We start from the raw sequence: 15,059 nt of genomic DNA, 5'->3' as shown, positions 1-15,059 counted from the left end.
CTTTTGCAGAGCCTACATCTGGAACATACATATTTTTTCTCTCCTTGTCATCCACTCCTCATCTCATTTTGAACCTCATCAGAAACCATCCTTTTCAACCTTGAACTTATGTTTTGTATCTTTGCCATTCCTCCCTGCTAGAATATGTGCTGTTATTTATTGTTTAACTCTGCAGAGCATTTTGAGATAATGATCCAGTTCATCAGCTGGTATGAATTGGCCATATTCATCAGCTGGTATAAATTGGCATAGTTTAATTGGAGTTAATGAATCTATGCTGATTTACACCCATTGAGAATATTCCTCAAAGTTTGTATGAAAGATTCTGTACAAACAAGGCCCCCATTCTACAAATACAGACATGAGTAGTGCCCTTTATTCTTGTATGTAAAATTACTCACATGCATGAATGTTGGCAGGATAAGGACCTAAAATTACATGGTATTGAATTAGGCCCTAATTTGGTAAAGTGTGTAAGCACTTTCCTATCCTTAAGAATGTGAGAAGTCACCTTGGCTTCATTGGGACTATTTATGTGCCTAAAATTGGGTAAAATGCTTAAGAATCATGCTGAATCAGTGCCTTAATCATTAAGACTTACTATGACTGAAAGTTCTTTGAAACGGGGGCCAGGCCTTCATATTTTTGTACAATCCCTAACAATCCTGATTGGGGTCTTTGTGCACTACCCTGATTTAAAAAAAAAGAAAGAAAAGAAAATGCATAGCTGTACACGCGTGTGCTCCACACCTTTCATTTCCTCACCCTGGTGTCCAACCCTGCCGTCGACTGGTGGGATCTCCTACCACCATGGAGGGTGAGGAACTCTGGTGGGCCAGTCTGTATTCCACATTGGTCTTGTGGCCCGTAGGGGATATTAGTTGGCAGCGTGTTCACGGAGCCATGAGCATGGGCATGTAGTTGGTGCAGTTCACCTTTCTTGCCCCTTGTGTGGTATGAGGGAGACCCTGGTGCACATCTATCTTGAGTGTGCCAGGCTGAAGCCCCTTTTCCAGCTTCTCCTTAGGTTATGGCTGCACTGTTCACTGCACCTCCTGATTTACGCACACCCCAGCTGTGGCCCCACAAAGTCATGAGACCTCCTCATCAACCTCCTCCTGCCACTGGCCAAAGTGGCCATCCACCATACCAAGAGAAGGATGCTGGATGGGGAGGTGCTCTGTGACTGTGAGGCCTATTTTCACTCCTCCCTCAGATCACATATCCAAGCAGTGTTTCTCTGGGATGCATCCACTGGTTCCCTGGACACCATTGGGGAGCAGAGGATGCTGTCTGGGGTTCTCTGATCAGTGTCTCCTTCTGTCATAAATATAAAGGGAACAGTAAACCCCTTAAAAATCCCTCCTGGCCAGAGGAAAAATCCTCTCACCTGTAAAGGGTTAAGAAGCTAAAGGTAACCTCGCTGGCACCTGACCAAAATGACCAATGAGGAGACAAGATACTTTCAAAAGCTGGGAGGAGGGAGAAGAACAAAGGGTCTGTGTCTGTCTGTATGCTGCTTTTGCCGGGGACAGAACAGGAATGGAGTCTTAGAACTTTTAGTAAGCAATCTAGCTAGGTATGTGTTAGATTATGATTTCTTTAAATGGCTGAGAAAAGAGCTGTGCTGAATAGAATGACTATTCCTGTCTGTGTGTCTTTTTTGTAACTTAAGGTTTTGCCTAGAGGGATTCTCTATGTTTTGAATCTAATTACCCTGTAAGGTATCTACCGTCCTGATTTTACAGAGGTGATTCCTTTACTTCTGTTAAGTCTTCTTGTAAGAAAACTGAATGCTTTTTCATTGTTCTCAGATCCAAGGGTTTGGGTCTGTGGTCACCTATGCAAATTGGTGAGGATTTTTACCAAACCTTCCCCAGGAAGTGGGGTGCAAGGGTTGGGAGGATTTTGGGGGGAAAGATATGTCCAAACTACGTTTCCCAGTAAACCCAGATAAAGTTTGGTGGTGGCAGTGGAAATCCAAGGGCAAAGGGTAAAATTAATTTGTACCTTGGGGAAGTTTTAACCTAAGCTGGTAAAAGTAAGCTTAGGAGGTTTTCATGCAGGTCCCCACATCTGTACCCTAGAGTTCAGAGTGGGGAAGGAACCTTGACACCTTCCTTGCTTTTGACCCTGTGACTGTCCCTTAGGGTTCCCAAACCTCCAGGATTGGCCTAGAGTCTCCAGGAATCGGCATCAATCTCCCGGTGAGTTGAAAGCAATCCTGGAGATTGTAATAGGATATTTTAAGAAAATGACATTAGGTCATGTTGGAAAAAAAATCTCCTGGAATAGCTTCAGTCAGAGTTGGCAGTCCTACCGTCACTCCCATTCCTGTTATTCATCAGTTGCCCCCTGACTTCAGTTGAGACCTGGGTTCAGTAGTTCCTCCTCTTAGGCTGGGGGAGGAGTCTTTAGATGAGGGCGGAACTTGCACCTACCCTCCCCCAGATTTTCAATAAGTACTCACTCCCTGCGCACTGTCGCAGATGGTTTTATGATTAAAGCAAATGAATGCCACCCAGAAAAATTAGATATTCCCCTGCCTCTCCACATAGTTCCTATGTGGTACTGGGAAAGTCACATAAACCAAAATTTTCAAAGATGTCCAGGGCTTGATGGTACTCGCTAAATAATGCATGCAGCTACATGCTGAATAATCAGGATAAAGGGAAATACTGAGTGTTTATTAAATGAGCACTGTGCATTCTGTGCCCTGAATGAGGAAGGGGTCATGTGGAAAAAAAACACAATAAGACTATATCATTATGCATATGCACAAGGGAGCCAAAATAAAATTTCTTAGGAAACCTTAATCCTGGTATTTCCTAACTTTTGGCTGGTTGACTTGTCAACCCTAGTGTTCTTTTAATGTAGAAGTTTTTTTGTTTTGTTTTTTGTCTGTTTTTTGTTTTTTTCATGTAATACTAATATAGAGTCAAATTTTCTGGTCCAGGTGCAACCATAAAAATGTGCAGTCGCCCATTCTGACTGCAGCTCTCCATTTGCCATGTGCAAACAGTCATTTGTGTACCTATTTGTAAAAACAAATGCAGGTACAAAGGTACATGTAGATTTCTGACAGTGCACCTGTTGCTTTTGACCCATATTGTGAAAGTTCCTAATTCAGTTTTCACGCTAAACATATTTAGATGTTTAAGATGTAATAATTCCTGAAATACAAACAAAATTAATTAGGGCACTAGCATGAAGGCATCTTCCCTCTCTGTGTCTTTTTGATAACAGTATTTACTGTCCCCATTTACTGTCCCCAGTATCTTCTGTCCCTTGCCTTATGGCACAACACTTTAGGGTTTGATTCTGTAAAGAGTTGATCACCAATTTTGAGCTGTTGACAGTCTCCTAATTCAGTGAGAATTGACCATATCTCAACAAAAAAGCCCTCAAGCACTTTACAGGATCAGGAAGTTTGTAAATAATATTGACAATCTTCCTGCATGAGGTACAACCACAGTGTAAACAGCATGTTGTGTGGCAGATTTCTTCAGCACAAAGAACATGTTTTTTTGAAAACAGAAGGAATATAAAGATCTGTTTAATAATTTCTTGCATAGTCAGGCCAGCTATTTCTCCATTTTTCTATGTGACATACAAACCGTAATATGGACAGTACACTCCATTAATGAAAAAAACAGAGCTTGTGAAAGAAAATCTCATTTGGATATGAAGATACTTTCTTTTCCGAGCATAGGGTCAGATGCTGGAATTTTCAGATTCTTGTTCAATAAAATACTCAATTGACTTGCATTCAAAAACCAAAGTGAAAGCAGATGAAAGAATTTAAATTCTAATCTTTCCCCTTTTTGCAGCCCCTTCAAAAATGTAGCTTTTCAACCATATTGAGCATGGATTAGTTTTAATTGTAGCCAATTTAAAATCTGAGGCTCCTTCAACAATATTAGAAGATGATTCTGCATTTTAAAAAAATGTAGAATATATTTTGAGTTTGTACAGTACCTGAGCGAGGTTCATAAGTGTGTCTCTGAAGTGGCCTGAAGTCTCAGAATAAATGTCTTGTTGAAGATCATTGTTATATTCTGGGGTGAAAACCACAACAAACTTGTGTTAAACGTGTAATTTGTAGAACGCACAAATATTCTCTGAATAATGTTAGTGAAGATTTGCAAACAGCAATGAGTAACTAGAATAAAAGATATACTCAGTATATTGACATTTGCAAGTCTTTTAACACTTTTCATTCTGCAATGAGCAATAAATTGGCTTACTCATGTGGGGATAGATCTTCAAAAGGATTTTCACAAGAGTTTAAGCAGGTTAGGCACCTAATTCACTTAACCTGCTTATGCACTTTTGAAAATCCCATGAGGTGCCTATCTGCATTTTTAGGTGCCTAAACACCTAAGAAGATCCGGTCTGTAGTCTCTGCTGCTAGCAAGAACCTCAGTGACTTTTTACCTAAACAGTGACTGTGGATTCAAGCCTAAAATGACAATTACTGTAGAATTAGTGAGATAGTTATAAGACAGAGAACAAACAAACAAAACCCCTCCTTCTCTTTAAAGATTTAAAGAGTTTAATCTTCCTCCAAAAATTATAATCCAAAAATATCAGTCTGTGGATGTTTCAACTGAGAGATGTTTCAAAGATCACAGAATCCTGAATGTCTAAAAATACTGAGATATTTTTATGATAATACAATAAAAATTTAAACTTGATTTATACATTTTGCTTCAGCCTTTGATGTACAATTATCCTGAAACAAGGAAAGAGGGAAAACAATTGGCTTTAAGAATTCATCTTTGGAAGTCTAGCTCTTTCAGTCATGCAACTATATCCAGAACACACTTAGTCAGAATTGGACCCTTGCAGGATATGCTACTGTATACTTAAATAAAATAAACAATACGCATTAAGTAGGCTTCTTTCATTTGGAAGATCTCCCCATTTGATCTTGAGGCTAGTATATCAATAAGACAGTTCTCTTCCATGTCTGCTCCCTGCAAGGAAAAAATAGCAAACAAGCAAGGTCATTACTAGTAGAGATAATGGCTTCCAATACAATTGTAATATTTGTCAAGGACTGTGAAAGAATGATAGTCTCTGTTTGAGGAGTTCATGGTTTATTTTTATGGGTTATTTCCGTGTTAATAAGAGTACTGATTTCAGTCTTTTCAGGGTTACTGATTAGCTTTAGTGTAATTAGTATTAAAACTGAACCTCCAACACTAACACTTAAAGTTAAGCATGTGAAGTGTCCTATTGCTAAGGCAACATGGAGAGTGAGACAATGCCCTACCAAAGGGGAAAATGCACTGGGATGAATTTCATTCCTAGGGAGCAATAAAGCCCTTTTAAATATGTGGGGCTCTGTAAAGAATTAAATGCATATATCAAGCATGCTGTCCCTAATTGTGCTAGGGGTTTAGACAATTTGAAATGTATTTGAACATTAATAACATGCTGTGCTTCCAGTTTCTCTTTTTTGGAATTACTTAAAAGTATGTTTTGGAATGTTTACAACAGTACTTGATTTTTACATGAAATACTTCTTCATTACTGTCATACCATGTAGGATTGCAAATCATTACATTTCCCCACTAGGTTGTTGACTTCAGTTTGAGAGTCTGAATTCAGGTGAGTGGATGCTACATATACTACTTTTGATAGGTGCATACAGCTCTTGTTAATGACAATGAGAATTCTGCATTTAGAACAGGAGAAGAGTATGCCAGCAAGGCCCCAGTTCTGCAGAGTTATGTATATGCATTATTTTAAGCATCCGAGTAATCTCATTGACTCCACAATTAAGGTACAAGAGTGTAAAAAAGCACAAACTTGATTCAAATGCAGAAAAATTCTAGATTTGCCAATCCTGGTCAATAGTGATAAAAATAGTACTTCTGAAGCTACTAATGGGCTATAATAATCTCACTGCTAACCATCATTTTAAAAATATACCAGTAGCTCTAAATGTGCCTTGATATCAACTGTTAAAAAAATGACAAAGTTGGTGCTCATTTTATTTGCTGGCAATGACTGCTTAATACAATAAAATAGTTCCTAGCCTTGAAAATGGGAATGAAATTAAAATGTTAAAGGATAGTCACTGATTTATAAAAGAGTAAGGTAGGTATTAGGGTGCAGATCGTGCAAACACTTAGCCTTATGCACGTGAGTAGTCTCATGAGAAAGATTCAATGGGACTACTCATATGAGCATATCTAAGAACATGTGTAAGCGTTTGCCGGATCAGGGCCTTACTTTTCAGTTAAGAAACCATACTGTAGAAATATGTTATTTTCTTCAGTTATCTGTTTATATTTATCTGTTAAATGATTGCTGTATTTTTAAGGCTAGATTATTTATATTGCCTTTAATATATAAATACATGTAAATTGTATAGTACTGAATATTTCTTCTCTCCCACTAAACTGAGAAATGCCTTTTTAACAGTTTATCATTCAGTTATATGTCAAAGAATCTATGAAACAGATGTGAATTGTTGTAATCACTGCCTATAAGTAATTGTCTAAGTATTTTTGAGTTAGACAAGCACCTTCATAGCATGCCAGAGCTCATGGGCATCATAGGATGCAGGTGGATACATCAGTCCAACCATAATGTCTTTGAAGTGGTGAGAGAGATTCTCTTTCAGGTCCATAATCAAATCCTTGGAAAAAAGATAATCAGGATTATTGCGGTACTCTTGCTGTGCAGTGGAATATTAATCACTGAAAGCATTAAAAATAAAACCTAGCAATTATTTTTGTGATATAATAAAAAGATGAGCCCTGCAGGTTGGATTGTGGCTACAGTTAAGTAACAAAAACTCTTCTCAAAGCTGTGCATATCCTTGTTGATAATATGGGCAAGACTACTGTACATCAAGAAAGAAAAAGAACACAGCAATGTTGGTTAATTAGAACATAGGTGAAAAAACCCCTAATGTTTAGAAATGGAAAAGACTGACACTGGTAAGGAAAGACGTTTGGGGCCAAATTTTTGAAAGGGTCTTCAGTCTGCTTTGACACATTCTCCCTCAACTTGTGTATGCAAATCTTTATGAACCCAGACCCTTAGATGTGTCTATGGAAACAGCCTTTGCGGGAAGTCACCACAGCTATATTTTATGGGTTGTACTCAACTATATTTGTAAGTAGGTTTGTAATGTAGAGCTGGACAGAAAACAGTTTTCCCAGCTGGTAAAACTTGTCAAGATTTTGAGAATGGACTCATTCCACATCTGGATGAAACCAAGACCTTTTTGAAGTTATTCAATGAAAAAAAAAATAAAATAGGTGACTCTAGGCTGGTGATTATGGCACTTGCCTGGAATGATCTGAATCAGGCAGAGGGAGACTTGAATGTGAGTTTTTGTAACCTAGGTACCCTAACCACCAGACTATTGGCTAGTCTGCTTACCCACTCTTTCAATCTCTTTTGCTGGAGTGCTTCTGGAGTGCATACAAAATTAACTCTTCATTTGAGCAGGGACTTGAACCTCCATCTCTGGTTAGTGGCCTAGCCACTAAGTTATAGTCAGTCACTCTCTCAAGCAATAGTTAATTATTTATACAAAATGTAACAGCTTCAGCAAGCAAAACGGAGCAAGAGACACAGTGATTTGGAGCAAGGACTCTGTTACATAGGCCAGAGGCATGCTGTAACCACAGGACTATAATCTCTCTTAGTCCTGTTCCTCCCTGACATTCCATCCTGGACCTGAGGAACTTTTCTTGACAAAAATTTGTTGAACCTAACCCCTTCCTACAAAACATTTCTGTTTTGACAAATCAGCATTTTTGGATTGAAATAAACCTTTCAGCCCAAAATTCCTCTAGTCATATGTCAGGGAGAAGAGTTGGAGTTTAGTCAGGAATCTAAAATGGCAAAGAAGCTGTCCGTGATGAGAGGGGCAACATGAGGGAAGGTTTTATCTTTGCTTATCTTTCCCTATTTTCCAGCACCCTTCCTCTGCTATACTTTGTGAATACTAGACTTATTTAGTGAATGTGTCCATTTGCATTTATCACATTTGCTGGACTTTTGTCTCTTGGATACCAGTACTTGATTCCTGTTAAGGTTAATGAGACTTATGGGTAAGTGCTAAGTAGCGAATGTCCCCCTAGTTGTTTTTAACAATGAACATGGAGCTGTAATATACATGGGAAAATAAAAACATTGCTGCATATTGTGACATATCACATAGTTATACTTCTTGGGGCAGACCGTCAGCTGAGAATCTTCCCCCTGGAAACTACATACTGCTTCTTCCTCACTACTAAAGGATTCTCTTCATAGACTCTTTCTTTGGGGTATAGGAGATTTCTAGGGACTTTTCCCCCCAGTGTTATTCACTCCCAGACAATGAGAAATCTTGTTATTGGCAGTTAGTGTATGTCTCTCCCTTTTTGTTTTTTATTTTAACTGAATTCAGGACTTGTGAAAGGTACTGGATTAACAAAACTAGTATGATGGCACTGGAAGCTTCTCCACAGCCCCATATGCATGCCTCTGCACTGATCTATAATGTGCTTATTGAGGGGATGAGAATGTCCATGCTCACTCACTCCTTACCTGTTTGAGGCTTTCAACTCTTAAGACTGCCAAAAAGCTTGTCACTTGCAGTAGCGATGTGTTATTGTGTGGATACCTATTCACTTATTTCCTATACACTACTAAGCAGGCATCAGGACCCAGATCCACAAAGGACCCAGATTCTTAGCATCACACTGTCTAACTTAAGTACCTCTAAATCACTGTAAATTCCGGGTTAGATGCCTACACTCCCTACAGAATGCATGGAGAGAGATAGGCACCTGAGAATATGATCCACAAAAGCCAGCATGCTAGGGAGGGAGCTGACAAAACTAGCCAACAGCAGCTGCTTGAGGAGAGGGGTGCCTAAGTCCTGCCACTCTCCCAGAGTTAGGCGTCTATGTCTGAGCTGCAGGGAGGGACCTATCTCTGCATTCGATACACAACTGGGAACCCATCTCCTGGAGCATGTTGGTTTAGATACCTGAGCTATTTCTTATGAGATTGGCTTATGTGCCTGCCTAGCTCCATACTAAATGGGATGAAGAGGAGATGGACTCCCTTTTAACCACTAACCGGGGGTTAGGGTACTCATATGGGAGAACCTAGTTCAGTTCTCCCTCTCCCCATCTGAAGAGGAAAAGGGATTTGAAGAAGGGTTCTCCACTATTCAGGTGAGTGCCTGAACCACTAGACTATGGCATATGGGAAATGACTGCCGAGGAGGAAGTACTGCAGAAAGGGATCTGGGGGTCATAGTGGACCACAAGCTAAATATGAGTCAAATGTGTGACGTTGTTGCAAAAAAAGTGAACATCATTCTGGGATGTATTAGCAGGAGTGTTGTAAGCAAGACATGAAAAGTAATTCTTCCGCTCTACTCCGCGCTGATTAAGCCTCAACTGGAGTATTGTGTCCAGTTCTGGGAGCCACATTTCAGGAAGGATGCAGAAAAATTGGAGAGAGTCCAGAGAAGAGTGACAAAAATGATGAAAGGTCTAGAAAACATGACCTATTAGGGAAGATTGAAAAAACTGGATTAGTTGAGTCTGGAAAAGAGAAGACTGAGAGGGGAATACGATAACAGTTTTCAAGTATGTAAAAGGTGGTTACAAGGAGGAGGGAGAAAAATTGTTTTTCTTAACCTCTGAGGATAGGACAAGAAGCAATGGGCCTAAATTGCAGCAAGGGAAGTTTAGGTTCGACATTAGGAAAAACTTCCTGTCAGGGTGCTTAAGCACTGGAATAAATTGCCTAGGAAGGTTGTGGAATCTCCATCGTTGAAGATTTTTAAGAACAGGTTAGACAAATAACTTTCAGGAATGGTCTAGATAATACTTAGTCCTGCCATGAGTGAAAGGGACTAGACTTGATGACTCTTGGGGTCCCTTCCAGTCCTACAATTCTATTATTGGGGGGGGGGGAAGAGGGTATATCTCAATCTCTCTTGTTGAAGCCATTCCACTTTGTACTAAATAATTAAGTATTAAGTAGATGAGAGAGAGTGAGAATAACTCTATAGTCCAGTGATTAGGGCACTCACATGTGAGGTGGAAAACACCTGTTAAAATTCCTTTCCCTCAGGCAGAGGGGGAAATCAACTGGGGTCTCCCACATAGACGCCGTCTCTGTGGGTGCTCCGGGGCTGGAGTACCCATGGGAAAAATTGGTGGGTGCAGAGCACCCACCGGCAGGTCCCCGCCCCGCCCCAGGTCACCTCCGCCTCTGCTCTGCCTCCTCTCCTGAGCGCGCTGTCGCATCCTGCTTCTCCCCCCTCCTTCCCAGCGCTTGCGCCGCAAAACAGCTGTTTCGTACAGCAAGCCTGGGAGGGAGGGAGGGGGAAGGAGAAGGAAAGCGGCGCACCTGGGGAAGAGGCTGGGCCTGGGTGGGGATTTGGGGAGGGATCCAACAGGGGCAGAGAGGGGCGTTGTCGTGGTGGGGCCGGGGGGGGGAGGGCACAAGCACCCACCGGCGCCAACAAAAGTTGGCACCTGTGATCTCCCACATCCCAGGTGAGTGTCGTAGGCACTGGGCTAAAGTTTATAAGGGAGGATATTAACTCCTCCTCCACCCAGCTCTTTGGTGTGGAGAGAGCCCGATTCAGAGCACAGCTACTGGATCAGGCTTTGCAGGTGAGATGGGCAGGAGACCATCTATCTTTGCCTAGCTTGAGGCATGAGATAAGCCAGGGTGCCTGCCTGTGGCAGAAGATTAGGCATATAGTGAGTTTTTTACTGTGGAAATGTAGGCAGTGAGCTTTGGCTCCAACTGAGTGAGGGTTCTGTGGATTGCAGTGGTGCCTTAATCTTGAAATCAATGGAAGTTAGGAGCCTAAATACCTCTGAGGACCTGGGCCCAGATTCCTACTGACCTGAAGTTGTATTTAAATCAGTGATCAAATGGGCTCCAATCCCATAAACCAGTCAGTCCCCCCATCTCCCCCATATATATCTTCTTTCAGTTCAAAGATAGAGACTTTGCTTTTGATGGACTGAACCAAAACTACTAAGGGTGTTTCTTCCAATGCAACTTGTCTTAAACACTTTTTTGTGTATTGGTGAAGATTTTTCATTACCAAGAGATCCATGGGGATGGTGGAAAAACTATAACTGAAAAGAACAACATAGTTAATGTAAAAACCTCTCTATCTCTCAGAAGGAGAATAATTAAAGATAACCACAGGATTTCTGAGTATAATTAATTTAGTAAACAGAGTAGCAATGAGGAAGGAGACATACAAATTAAAAAATGAATTTATGATGAAGAAACAATATGTAATCTTCCCTGAATGTGCATTAGATACATTTGACAACTACTAAATCACACACAGAATTGAAATTAATTCATTAAGACATTTTACTGCTGACAGCATGCCTGTGGGAATATGGATTAATAATACAAATGGAGACCAATTAAAAATTACCCCCTGCAATCAGAACTAGGGTAGAATGAAGAGAAGTAGTGAAAAATAAGAAAAGACAAATCTAAGTTGTCATTATTAAAAATTGCCAATTGTCTCTCTGATAAATCCTTAAAGGACAATTGTAAGAAGGAATCTCTAAGTATCTGGATATGTCTGAATCACCCAGCCAGTTCAGAAGGTTTAACTTCAGCATTTGCTTTTATCCATTTCTGCCTTTCATTTGCCCCATTTCCAGTTTGTAATTCATGTTAGTGTCAATATGAACAGGATCCTATTGGAAGCACAATAGCTACCAGATTAAAAATTGATCTAGAGAGAGGTCTAAACATGTGAAGTTGATATGAGTGTCTACACAGTGGACTGTTCAATGAATTAAAAAAAAATCAAAACAAAATATTAAAGCTGAACATGTTCCATGAGAGAGAGCTATAAACCAGAGAAATGGGATAGGGATGAGGAAGAGAGAGGGAGGATGTGGAGAAGTGGCAGACCCTTAGCATTTTTGCCTGCTCCTTCAACCAAATAGTAACTAATTACTGACCCCCATTTCCACATCACTTTACATAGGGTTGGCATAAAGACTTTAGGGAAGGTTAGCAAAATGCACCCAATAATTGACTAATTTAACTTAATTTGTGTATCGTTAGACTCTTCTCTACCCCACATATTCTGCTTGTTCCTTTTAACATTAGCAACTTGTTTATATTGAAAAAAGGGCTAAAAACTTTCTTTAAAAATGAAAGCAGAGATTCTCCTTTACATTTCCAGTTCCTCCTTATCATGAGACCTGCAGCCATCAACGTTACAGGGCCAAGAGGCTATTCCTGGGAGGTGGGAAAAGGAGGATGAATTTAAGGTAAAATTGACCTAGAGGAATCTATTCTTTGTTCTGTTATTTGTTGTTTGTTTCAGGATTTTAAAATGGAAATCCAAACTGTTGAATTAAATAGACATAACAGAAGTTATCCTCCATTAATACAGAATATCTCAAACCACATTATGTGAAGTCCCATCCCCTAAAAAGGAACTGGCAATTCTTTCTGGAAATAATATAGATTTATATCCCAGTTACCCATAGGTTCAGTAATTTAAAATATCATTTACTTTTTTATTTTATTATAATGATAGCTCCAGTTGCAGGTAATATTCCAGAAAAATATCAGAGGAGGACTTGATGAAAAGAAGTGCTGTGTACAGGGTTTCTGCTGTGGACTGTACACACACCTGAGATGAGATTAGCTTGATTAGATAAACTCAGTTTCTTAACAAAATACAATTAAAAGTTGTTACAGTGCCTATAACGAACACTATTTGATCTTTTAAAACTGTTGACTCAATCCCAAATAATAACTGGTACGGCAGAAATCACTAAACCTCAGTTACCAACTATTTCCACACACACTGTCTGAGATTACCACAGTTTTCACTACACTTAATGAAGGAAGTTATGGTAACTGTGAAGTAAGTGTTTGCAAAAGCTAACTCTTTAATGGCAACTACTACAGTTACATTAGAGAGGAAGGATGATATAGTGGTTAGGGATACAGCCTACAACTGGGGAGACCTAGGTTCTGCCACAGATTTCCTGTGTGACTTTGTGTAAGTGTCTGTGTCTCTATTCCCTTTTGGTAAAGGGGGATAATGACACTACCTACTTTACAGGAGTGTTGTGAAGATGGATAAATTAAAGACTGAGGTATTCAGGTATAGTGATAGGAGGCATAAAAGTAGTTAAGATATCTAGGTAATAGAATTCACTTATGTACATACTGATGTTCTAGTGATTTCAATTAAATGGAAATAGAACAACAGAAGTTGCAAGGTGAGATGAGCTATGGCTTATTTTTGTGTTATAAATCAAAATGAGTAAACTACAACTCTTTCTTTACCTTTGTTTAAAGACATAATAATCCAGACAAAATCATCAGCCCACTCCCTGCAAACCAGAAAATAACCAACTAAACATGAACATGAAGTTCAAAAAGTTCTCCCCTCTACCCATAAATACCAGCTCTCCTTCTGACCCTCCATCCCTTCATTATCTCAGAAAACAGGCGGGCTTTATAAAAATCAACAAACTTGGGCAATTTTGGATCAGGGAGGGAATCAGTTCAATAGTTAAGGTCTGTTTATGGAGAACACCCTCCCAGCCGAGAAGCTCCACTATAAGTATCAAGACACTCCACCGTATAGCTGAGGAGCTCCACTATAAGTATCAAGACACTTCTCAAGGAGAATCTCTTTTCTCAGGGTTGTGGTGAGCTGGTAGATTGAGGGGGACTGGGTGATCCAGAGTTCAGGGAAATTGGATTTAACTCAAGCTATTGGCCTAATTTTTATTATGACTGAGGAAAATCTGGTCAGTTTAATCACAGGATTTTTCATTAGTTGTGTATTTTTTGTATATAATAAGAAAATCTGACGCTTGCATTGCCCTTTGCATCTTTGTAGAGTTCAATGCACTTCACAAAGAAAGTCACTATCATTATCCCCATTTTACAGATGGGGAAACTGAGGCACAGACTGACAACATGCTTGCCCAAAGGCACCCAGCAGATCAGTTATAGGGCTGGGCATAGAATCCAGGTCACCGCTCTAGCCATTAGGCAATATTGCCTCCTTTGACATGTATAAGAGATGCTAATGTTCATGGTAGGTGCTTTTAATAAATTTAAATAGAATATTTAAAAAATAGAATCTGATCAGAAGACAAAAGCTACCCAAGCTTCTGTCCTCTCATATTTGAAAAGCATATGTGTGTTTGTGTGTGTGTGTATTTCAGTATAAAATTGGTGATGGTGTATTATCACAAAAATTGTACCACATCACTTCTGGATGTGAGCAGATCTGATCTCATACAAGTTTTGAAGCACCTTACAAACATTATTTACATATCACCATATCTCTATCAGATAACTTATTTCCTATGTACCAGTGGGTACTCAGTGGCACAGAGAATTTAAGTAAAATGCCTAACGTCACACATTGTAATCAGGAGAACAAACTATATTTGAGAAACTGGGGTGAGGGGAAGATAGAGGTATTTCTAAAGAATGTATGTAAGATCAGTAGAGGAACATGGAAAGTTTCTTCTCCCACAGTTCACTCACTACCTCGTTTCCTTCTTAGTTCTTTATGTCTAAACAGATGTTTAACTTCCACTGTCACATAAACGATAAATGACAGTCTAAAACCTGCAGAGGTATTGATAGTCATATAAATGAAGTAGTTGTCTGTCAATCAGGTGGCGATACAGCTTCATGCCAGAGATTGGGTTCCAGAAAATGACCTGATGAAAAGGCCAACAGCAATAAGTACAGGAGAGTTATAAATGTGGACATATGCAAAACGATGTCATCATACCCTGCCATACATTTCCCTGTAAGCCTCTGCAATCATAAGTCTTTGTGCATTGCAACGCTGTGTTAGAATATCAATCACCATGTCCTTTTCACAACCTGGAGAGGAAACAAGACCAAATGCTTAAATTAAACTTTTACTTATATTTATCATTGTTTGGTGAGTGTAAGTAAGATACCATGTTTTGTTCAAATGCATTAAACACATTTCTTGCAGAAAAAACTCAACAGATTAATATCAGATTGGTATTTACAAA

The 15,059-nt window shown here is 39.6% G+C and overlaps 1 protein-coding gene across 1 annotated transcript in view; it reads right to left on the bottom strand.

Moving 5' to 3' along the window:
• Positions 1–15,059, bottom strand: part of ANXA10 (annexin A10) — a 130,546-nt gene that overhangs the window by 10,261 nt on the left and 105,226 nt on the right. The window contains exons 5-8 of the mRNA XM_077816158.1: positions 14,807–14,901; positions 6,539–6,652; positions 4,889–4,979; positions 3,979–4,058 (exon numbers count right to left, since the gene is read on the bottom strand). Of these exons, the coding sequence (XP_077672284.1) occupies positions 3,979–4,058; positions 4,889–4,979; positions 6,539–6,652; positions 14,807–14,901 (380 nt within the window). The remainder of the gene's footprint in view (positions 1–3,978; positions 4,059–4,888; positions 4,980–6,538; positions 6,653–14,806; positions 14,902–15,059) is intronic.

This window comes from Eretmochelys imbricata, chromosome 4 (assembly GCF_965152235.1).
Source record: "Eretmochelys imbricata isolate rEreImb1 chromosome 4, rEreImb1.hap1, whole genome shotgun sequence".
Taxonomy (NCBI): domain Eukaryota; kingdom Metazoa; phylum Chordata; order Testudines; family Cheloniidae; genus Eretmochelys; species Eretmochelys imbricata.
The sequence above is the reverse complement of the archived record's forward strand: the minus strand, read 5'-3'. Positions and strand labels throughout refer to the sequence as shown.